The 8984-nt window shown below is 33.5% G+C and overlaps 3 protein-coding genes across 3 annotated transcripts in view; 2 read left to right on the forward strand and 1 right to left on the reverse strand.

Moving 5' to 3' along the window:
• Positions 1-34, forward strand: part of LOC102588745 (1-aminocyclopropane-1-carboxylate oxidase homolog 1-like) — a 2608-nt gene extending 2574 nt beyond the window's left edge. The window contains exon 3 of the mRNA XM_006341171.2: positions 11-34. Within this exon, the coding sequence (XP_006341233.1) occupies positions 11-34 (24 nt within the window). The remainder of the gene's footprint in view (positions 1-10) is intronic.
• A 777-nt stretch (positions 35-811) lies between these two features.
• On the reverse strand, positions 812-3094 carry LOC102598676 (cullin-1-like). The gene has a single exon (XM_006341034.2). The coding sequence runs from the start codon at positions 3028-3030 to the stop codon at positions 814-816; it is 2217 nt and encodes a 738-aa protein (XP_006341096.1). The 5' UTR covers positions 3031-3094; the 3' UTR covers positions 812-813.
• Positions 3095-4665: 1571 nt separating this feature from the next.
• The window catches only part of LOC102599218 (uncharacterized), a 5993-nt gene continuing 1674 nt past the window's right edge, over positions 4666-8984 (forward strand). Inside the window, exons 1-2 of the mRNA XM_006341036.2 lie at positions 4666-5522; positions 7228-7396. Of these exons, the coding sequence (XP_006341098.1) occupies positions 4722-5522; positions 7228-7396 (970 nt within the window). The 5' untranslated portion in view covers positions 4666-4721. The remainder of the gene's footprint in view (positions 5523-7227; positions 7397-8984) is intronic.

Genomic DNA, 8984 nt, shown 5'->3' on the forward strand with positions numbered 1-8984 from the left:
TTTTTTTCAGGAGAGAAATCTATACAAATTCTAAAACTTCATACGGAGCTTGCAATGATGAAAATGGATGTTGAAAATCTTCATGGAGGTTGAAAGCTATCTATTCACAAAGTTGGCCTTTTAGCAAGCATAGTTAGTAACTAATACATTTTCATGTTTTGAGAAACTTCTCTTTTAATAATTAGTTTTTAGGCAATTGTCGGAGGAATTCAAAGCAGCATTTTCACTGATTTACATACTTTGGGTAAGTGATGAGATGGAAACTCTCTTCTTCCTTTCTTTGTCATTTCACTTAATTATGTTATGTAATTTAATCATCCGGAAAAGTGTTACATTTGTCTTTCTTCCATTTAATTTTTTACCCATTATTTTGTTAGAGCTTAATTTTTCATGTTTTAGATCATACCTAGCTACCATCTTCCTATCGAGAATCATTTTTTTTATCATAGTATTGTATATGTTCAATCAATTTTTTTTTTGTGTATGATAATCCTTCAATAATATCAGATAATGCTTAGGCCTTGTATTTTGTGTATCGAACAATTATTTTCTTATGCGTGCATAAGAACAACGCTATAAAATGAAGGTTATAAGATGTTGAATATCGGAGGTTTTGTTAGTAATGTTTACATGCACTTTTCAAATTTAGAGCAAGAGTTCCTCGATATATCACATATCATCAGATGATATTTTATCTTAATTAATGTTACATACTTATACAGTAGTAGAGGACAAACGTGCAACGCACATTCTCAAAACTAGTAATTAAATAAAAACCAAAAATAACAAATCCTAAATAACTAGATTACTGGTTTAGGCTAAATACTTGAACAAATTTGGGTTCTCTTGGTCTCTTTCCAAGTAATCTCTAGTGATGAGATCTTCCATTTGTTTTTTGATTGCTTTTAAGTCAGGCTTAAACATTGAGCTCAAATACTCAACACACTCCGCTACTAGTTGTTGATGAGGAAGAACTTTCCGACTCTTCATAATACGCACAATACAAGCATCAATTGCATAGCGTCTATCTTTGCCTACATCCTCGACCACCTTTTTCCTTTCATCCACAGGAGGTAATGGGACCCTAATCCGTCTCATCCTGTCAGTGAACTTAGAGTTGAATTCAAAATGATCAGATGACGAAACATCTGTATTGCTAGGCTCCTTAATCAGAATTTTATACTTGGCACATGAAAGGGATTGAAGCAATCTGATCAAGTCGTCGTCAGCCAAATTTAACTGACTTTTGATTTCTGAGTAACTCAATCTGTCTGACGAATTAAACAATAACAGAACAGCAGCCTGATAAGTTCCCAGAATCAATTCAATGGTTTTTGAATCAAACTTCCCATTGACGTTACACGTACCCAATGAATAAATCCATGTCAATTTCCTGTGTTTCGTTTTTGTCTGATAGAATTCGTTGAACACTTGTACACACTTAGCCATTTCCACAGGAAGACTCAAATCACAAGATTTATAACTAGGCCAGAATCCACTTGTAAGAACTGTGACAGAGAAATCAATTCCAGGACTCGTACTCGGGTTGTTGGTGAGATATTCTTGAAAATTGTTCTGATTTTCCTTAGCCAAAGTCAAGTCTGTCAGCATTCCCTCCATCTTTGATGTAAACTGTCCACCACACTGTTGCTTTAGCTTTGTTAAGATAAGCCTTTCGTGTTCATCATTCGCACTTTTATCAAAGAGCAATCGACGAGAAAGCTTCTTCCTGCAGAACTCCGCGAAAAGGTCTTTGTCATTAATGTATGCGAGAAGCTTGACCACCTTATCCAACGTCTCCTCAATAGCATCGTCACAGAGTTTTTCACTTCCGCCTTTTTTAAGAATATTATCACAATAAGAAGCAAGAAGCTCTGCACTTGAACAACCAGCTACAATCTTGTTACAAAACACCTCAAATGCCACCTTGAGAGCCTTATGAAACAGAGAGTTATTAGCAAAACAGTCTGTAACATAAGCCATATACTTATCGTAAAGCTCAATCAACTTTCTAACAAAGAATGGAGTTTCAGACTTGCTATTTGTCGTATCTTCAGCCTGCTGCACTAAGACCATACCTTCAGCAACAACGTGCTGCTTAAACATATTTGAAACAGGTTCCAATCCCTTGTTGATTCTGTGGAATAGCCTATACATTCGAGATAAATCTTCTACCTTATCATCTCTAAGCAATACTCGACATCCAGAATGCTCCTTCTCAAGTAACTCATTCGTATATACAACCAACAATTCGTTTTGCACTTTCTCTAAAAGTTTCGTCTCACTAACAACATGGAGATAATGAGACACTCTATCTTTCTCTTTTTTCAAGCAGTCCTCTGCCTTCAACATATAATCTGGACACGAATCTTCCACAATCCAACTTGAAGCTTTTCGAGAATAATAAGCTGCAGTATGTTTAAGCATTGCATCTTCAAAATCATTCTCGTAATACTCCATATTCCCCATTCCAATTCCAACGAATATATCAAGCACATTCTTCAATAAACCTCTGTCAATCTGCTCACCCTCGCGTTCTTGTTCAATCAACACAATAACTGCATCTCTAGCTTTACCCTTCAACTCCTCATAAACCAGATCACGAAAGCACATCAGACCAACTTCAGCAAGTCCAAGTAGAGATCTTCGAGCAGTAAAAAATCGTTCCAGATAATTGAAGAAGCGTGAGAGCCACCTAATCATAACTTTGTGATTCGCCCATCTTTTCACAATCTCCCTCAATATGAACTCGTCGTGCCTCTCTCGTAAAGAGGGCATAACTGTATAATTGATATAGTCTACAATTACTTGCCTGTACTTATCATACAAGTGTTGTGAGTAATCATTATTATTTGGCGGCGGCTTATTCTGTGTGCACATGTTAAATATAGTTGTATAGAGCATCACATACTCATCAGAGTCGAAAGAAAGCTCTTCTCCTTCTAAAATTTTCTTCAATTTAGTGATTCCCTTTTGCATAAAATTCCATCCTTCCTCAAACTCAATAATCTTCACATCGCTCATCGCCATCTTAGAACCACGTATTTTACGTCCACCGGAGAAAAGGATCGATCACCGGAGAGCTCAATCACAATCGCCGGAGTGTTATTTATAAACTCAAAAGTTGTTGAATGTGACTTCAACTTCTCTCTATTCTATATATAGAAAATATTCAGCAATACCCCTATTTGTAATAGTAAGTAACCAAATTAAACTACGATTAGAAAATCTATTCCTACATGAACTAGGACAAATAGACATAATTAAATAAATACCTAAAATAACAAATTCTAAACAAATTAAGATTTCTATTCCAACTTTGAATTATTATTACAACGCTCTCAAAATATTATTAGCTCTATTTGTCCCTTTAATATTGTTATTATTTCAAAGGTGATGAATTAAGAAAATAGAAAAGTCGATCAAAATAGATATTAATCAAGATAAGACTAAAGAGCTGAGTTTACACTTTCTTTAATTTGTCAACCTTTCTTTCTTTCTTATACTCTTATATTTTTTTGACGTATGTCATCTGTCAAAATCACACGTAGTTGATATTTTTCTATCGATTCAAATATTGATGGATAGTTTTACTTGATATATTTGTAATTTTTCATCTATTAAAACATAATGAATAAAGTTACTCTCTACATGTATGAGGTATCACAAAAATTAATTAAAATTTACTAAATTAGTTCATTGGCTCGTGAATATCTCGTGAAATTAGTCGAGATGTATATACATAACCTAACTCATACCCTATAGTTATCGAGTAAATCACAAGTAAAAAGTAGAACACAAATTTCTCCTCTCTTTTTTTAAAATTATTTAAAAGGTGATAAAGTAAGAAAATATAAATGTCCACCAGAATAGATAGTCATCCTATTATTGTACAATAGTGTAAAATAAATTAAACAAGAAAGTATTAATCAAGATATGACTTAATGACTACGTTTACTAAAATTAAGTATTTTTCATACAAAGAAGAAAATATTTTATATCTTATAATTTGCTACTTAAGATCGCTCAAGTATCCTATAACATAGGCGGATCCACGTGTATATGTGAGGCAGTGAGGGTGCATATGCACTTGTTAACTTCAAAACAAAATCATGCAAATATATATATATATCTTAAAAAACTAACATAAACTAAATATAAGTAACTATGACCCCATTAAAAGCATAGAAGGACACTTGATGACCTACGTCGTCAATCCCAACTAGAACCTCATTTTTCAAATCATTAGTGACCAAATAAATATTACGTAAAATAAAGTAAGATATTTTAAAACTAAATTCATAGTGTTAACCGTTAATTGACAATATACATTTATCTTTATCATTTTTTTCAAAAATCTCATCAAATTTGACATTATCATATCCCATCGCTTTGGTTGGTAAATGAGTCCAAAGTTTATAGTTGTCAACCTTTCTTCTTTCTTACCCATTAACATTCGATACGCAAAATAAAATGAGATATTTTAAAATAAATTTTATATTATGTTAAAATTTTAAAATATCCCATCAGACTTGGCATTATTATATCTCATCGCTCCGATAGATAAATGAGTTTGTAAATTATAATCTCGAGATAATTTAATCTTGTAAAAAATACTAATCATTGATTTTATCAGTAAAAAAAAAAGTATAAATGAGTGGTTAGGCTTCATTTGTCCACTTTATAGTACCTTTCACTCCCATTTAGCTAATCTCTCAGTCATGGCTGAACAAGGAAGCGCCGCCGCAGCTCCGCCGTCTGAGTTGAAAATCCGGCTGGCTGGTAGCACCGAGCACAGCTGGTGCAAGGCGGTTCCCGGTGGCACAGGTATAACAGTCTTAGCTCTACTCTTATCAAAACCACCAGACATTTCACTTCTCCAAAATGCCCTTCACAAACTTCAAAATTCCAATCCTATCCTCAAATCTCAACTCCATTACGAATCAAGCACAAATTCCTACTCTTACATCATTCCCTCCACTTCTCATCTTCAAATCCAGCCGTTCGATCTCTCATCAACGGTTCAGATTCTCCGACGCCTCAAAACCTCCGATCTCACCTCCGTCTCCGATTTTCATCTCATCCTCGAACACGAAATCAACCAGAACTCATGGATAAACACCGGTACTTCATCAGATTCCGACACGGATATTTTCTTCGCAAGCATTTATCAATTAGAAAACGAGAAATCGGTGGTTGCGTTAAGGATTCATACATCGGCGTGTGATCGGGCGGCAGCGTTGGCGCTACTGAAAAAGTTGCTGGAGCTGGTGAGTGGGGAAGACGGAGAAGGGACAGAATTGGAATTATTGAAAAAGATGGAGGTTGGTTTGGGGATTGAAGAGTATATTCCAGCTGGTAAAGCGAGTAAGCCATTTTGGGCGCGTGGGATTGATATGGTGGGGTATGGATTGAATTCATTGCGATTTTCTAATTTGAAGTTTATGGATTCGGAATCAACAAGAGGATCACAAGTTGTGAAATTGCAGTTGAATAAAGAAGAAACTGATCGCATTCTTGATGTAAGTTTTTCACATTTTAGTAAATTTCTTACCTTTTTGATACCACTCGTGCACGTATCGACTAATTTCATGTTACTTATGACCATCGAGGCTTGGTTATATCAGAAGAAATCACATAGTCACTTGTTAAGTCCTTGATAGTCCGTTTCAAAAAAGAATGATTTTTTCCTCCCTTGACGATTCATTAATTTTAACTTTTACATAAGTTAGCTTGTGCACATGTTGACTAATTTTTTGTTACTCGGTGATTTTGTTTATCGAGGCTTGGTTAGATGAGAAGAAATCACATAATCTCTCGTTTTAATTTGCTTGTTTTAATATCCTTTTTAGTAGTCTCAAATAAGAACGACTCTTTCCTTTTTTTTTTTACCTTTTATTAATTTTAACTTTTCACGTGAAAGGTATAAACTTACAAAAAAATAAAATGTATGTTGGTACATTTCTTGTATCTTTAGTTTAAGGTTATAGAATTCACTTTTTATTTTATGTTTTAAGTTAAAATCAGATGAATAAATTAATGAATTATGTAAGTCTGTGTGTGTTAAATATTATATATAAATTTGATAGAGACAAACACTTAATTTTTTTACAAACTTGAAGAATTAAGTAAAAACTTTTAAAATACTAGATATAAGGAAGTATATTAAACCTATCTAAATTCAAGGATCAGTTTTGTCATTTTCTCGATGTATGGTGTATTGTTTTTAATCATATACTTTTCGCACTTAATTATAATTTCCTTAGTATTATTTTGAAAATATGTATTTTTCTCACTTAATCATAAATTAATTATAATATCCTTAGTGTTATTTTAAAAATATGAAAAAGAGATTATGGTTTAAATTTAAGTGGAGACAATATATTAGATGATTCAAATTTCTTCTCATGTGCCTAAGTTTTGATCGATAAAGTTATCGGGTATCTGCATAGATGGCAAATAGCAGGTATAGATAACATTTGCAAATTGACTTGAACATCATCGTCATAAAAAAATTGATTTTAAATGTCAAGTCAAGTTAGGTTGACATCTTTTTTTCATTTTCTTTAGAAATTAGGCAAAGCTACTCTATAAAAACTTGCTTGGCTCAATTTTCTTGTTAGGTTGGTTGAGAATCTATGGCCCTCATTGAATGAAGATGTACTATTCTCTTCACATGATGTCCAACTTTAATCACATTCGAATTGTGAATTGGCCAATTTGCATGCTACATCTTTCACATGACTAGAATCTGGCCTGATTGTTAGTAATGGTATTACCTAAATATCTCTAAAAAATAATTGTGGTGTACTGGTGTTCGGGTCAACTAATGGTTTACCTCAGTACCTTCTATCTACATGTGTATCAAATAACTCTGTCCACCGAGAATGGTATAAACTAATACTATTAATTCAAAAGATCCAATTCGGCTCAATTGAAATCAGGTTTATAGCCTGATTAATGGTTTAAATTTATACGTCGACAGTGCAAAATCAAATTATTTAGAAGTTAGTTGTATGTAACTGTCTATGATAAGTGTGTGCAATACTCCAAAATGTTGCTCGCCACTTGCTAATCCTCAAAAAGTACACTACTTTTGGAAGATTCAACATGCACTTGACAACATTTTTGAAGAGTCTTAGCAACAGGTTACGACTCCCTAATTAAATGTATATTGTTTGCAATTTAGAGCATTAGGAGGTAGTAACAAAATGTGAATTTTTGCAGGGCTGCAAAACGAGAGATATAAAACTATGTGGACTGTTGGCTGCTGCTGGATTAATTGCAGCTCATTCCTCAAAAGGCCTAAATGAGAATCAATGGGAGAAGTATGCAATTGTAACCCTAATTAACTGCCGTTCAATTCTTGATCCAGTGCTTAGCCCTGATTTTCCAGGTTCGTTAATGCATTCATGGTAAAAACTTACTTGTATCGGGTCTTTACATTTCTTGGATCTAGGCCACCACTCTTGACACCCATCTGACCCCATTAGTCACTACTGTCTACTGTTATCCGATCTTTTTTTTCTTCTTTTTGGACCCAAGTTAGTCATAGATGGTACCGCTACTGATGTTCTACCAGTTGGTCAAGGCTAGTACACTCTTGGGTCCAGGTAACTACTCCCAATTGATCACGGCTAGCACACCTCTTGAGGTCAAAGCCTTCACATGTGACACTCTCTCGAGCCCCCTCTTTGATTTTTGGGCTCAATCATTGCTTTGATAGTAATTGTTATAGACTAAATAGAAAAGCTCAGCCTATTAAGTAAGAGGGGGAGAACCTGCCAATCTGTAAACTCATACCTACACTCAATCGGGAGTCAATTATTGGTATGCAACGATTTCTTTTAAGGTAAATAACAGAGTTGCTATATGTGACTTGCAAGTTCATTGCACATAATCTATGTACTTGGAAAAGCTCAAATTACCCTTAGTCTGTTGGAAACATCCTATTAGCCCTTTTAACTTGAGCAAGTACACCTTACTTCAGTACCATGTGATTGTTCTTACATTTGATGTAACTCTCACTTCTGTTCAGCTTTTTCTTTTCATTTCTATTGTTGTATCCCTTCAGCCTTTCCCGAGTCTTAAAACTCCGACTTCTAAACTCAAAACTGGTTGGAAATGCCCATTTTGAGCTGGTTCAGGCAGATGTTCCCGCTGATCTAGATTTCAGAAATCGTCAGCTTCTGTCCTTTTAGTCATTTCTATTATTGCATCCTAAGGGCCCGTTTGGCCATGCGATATGGTATCATGATATGGAATCATGAGATGAAATTGAAGGTTGGACATGCGATATGAAATTTTTGTGTTGTATATTTTCTCATAAACATAAAAATCCCATAAGTTGTAAAATTATTAAAATAGCCCCAATTATTTATTCAATCTTATCAAATAAACAAAAATTATAAAATCGACATAATAAATTATTACAAAGTTATTTGTTCTTCACTTAAGTAATTGTTTCATCTAACTTTAATTTAATTAAAAATATTGAACATAAATTGTACTTGATATGCTCATATCTACTCAACTACTCTTACAAATAAACCTATAAAGTAGAAAAAACATACATTAGTGAGTAAATATTAACGTAGAAGTTAAATACACTAAGATAAAAATTAACAAACATCACTGACTTCTAACTATTTACAAGAAAAATCAATAGTTAAATATTATAGAATAACGAAATTTTAAAAAGTTACCACAAGTTTTAGTCAAATACACTTCTAATAAAATTTAATCAAAAAAATTATAATTAGTCCACTTGACTAAATATAAATAACTAATTGATCAAATTTTTCCCAAGTCCTCAATTAATTGGACTTGATACTCTTCAGTCATGTGAATGAACATTTTGCGAATACTAAGATTAAGAAAGTGCGGCACCGCCAATGAAAATTGTCTTTTATCAATATCATGCTTAGTCATAAGATTAAGATGTTTTTTTTTATTATGAAAAATAAAAAAAGTATTACTCCCTT

The sequence above is a fragment of the Solanum tuberosum genome, unplaced genomic scaffold (assembly GCF_000226075.1).
Source record: "Solanum tuberosum cultivar DM 1-3 516 R44 unplaced genomic scaffold, SolTub_3.0 scf00021, whole genome shotgun sequence".
NCBI lineage: Eukaryota > Viridiplantae > Streptophyta > Magnoliopsida > Solanales > Solanaceae > Solanum > Solanum tuberosum.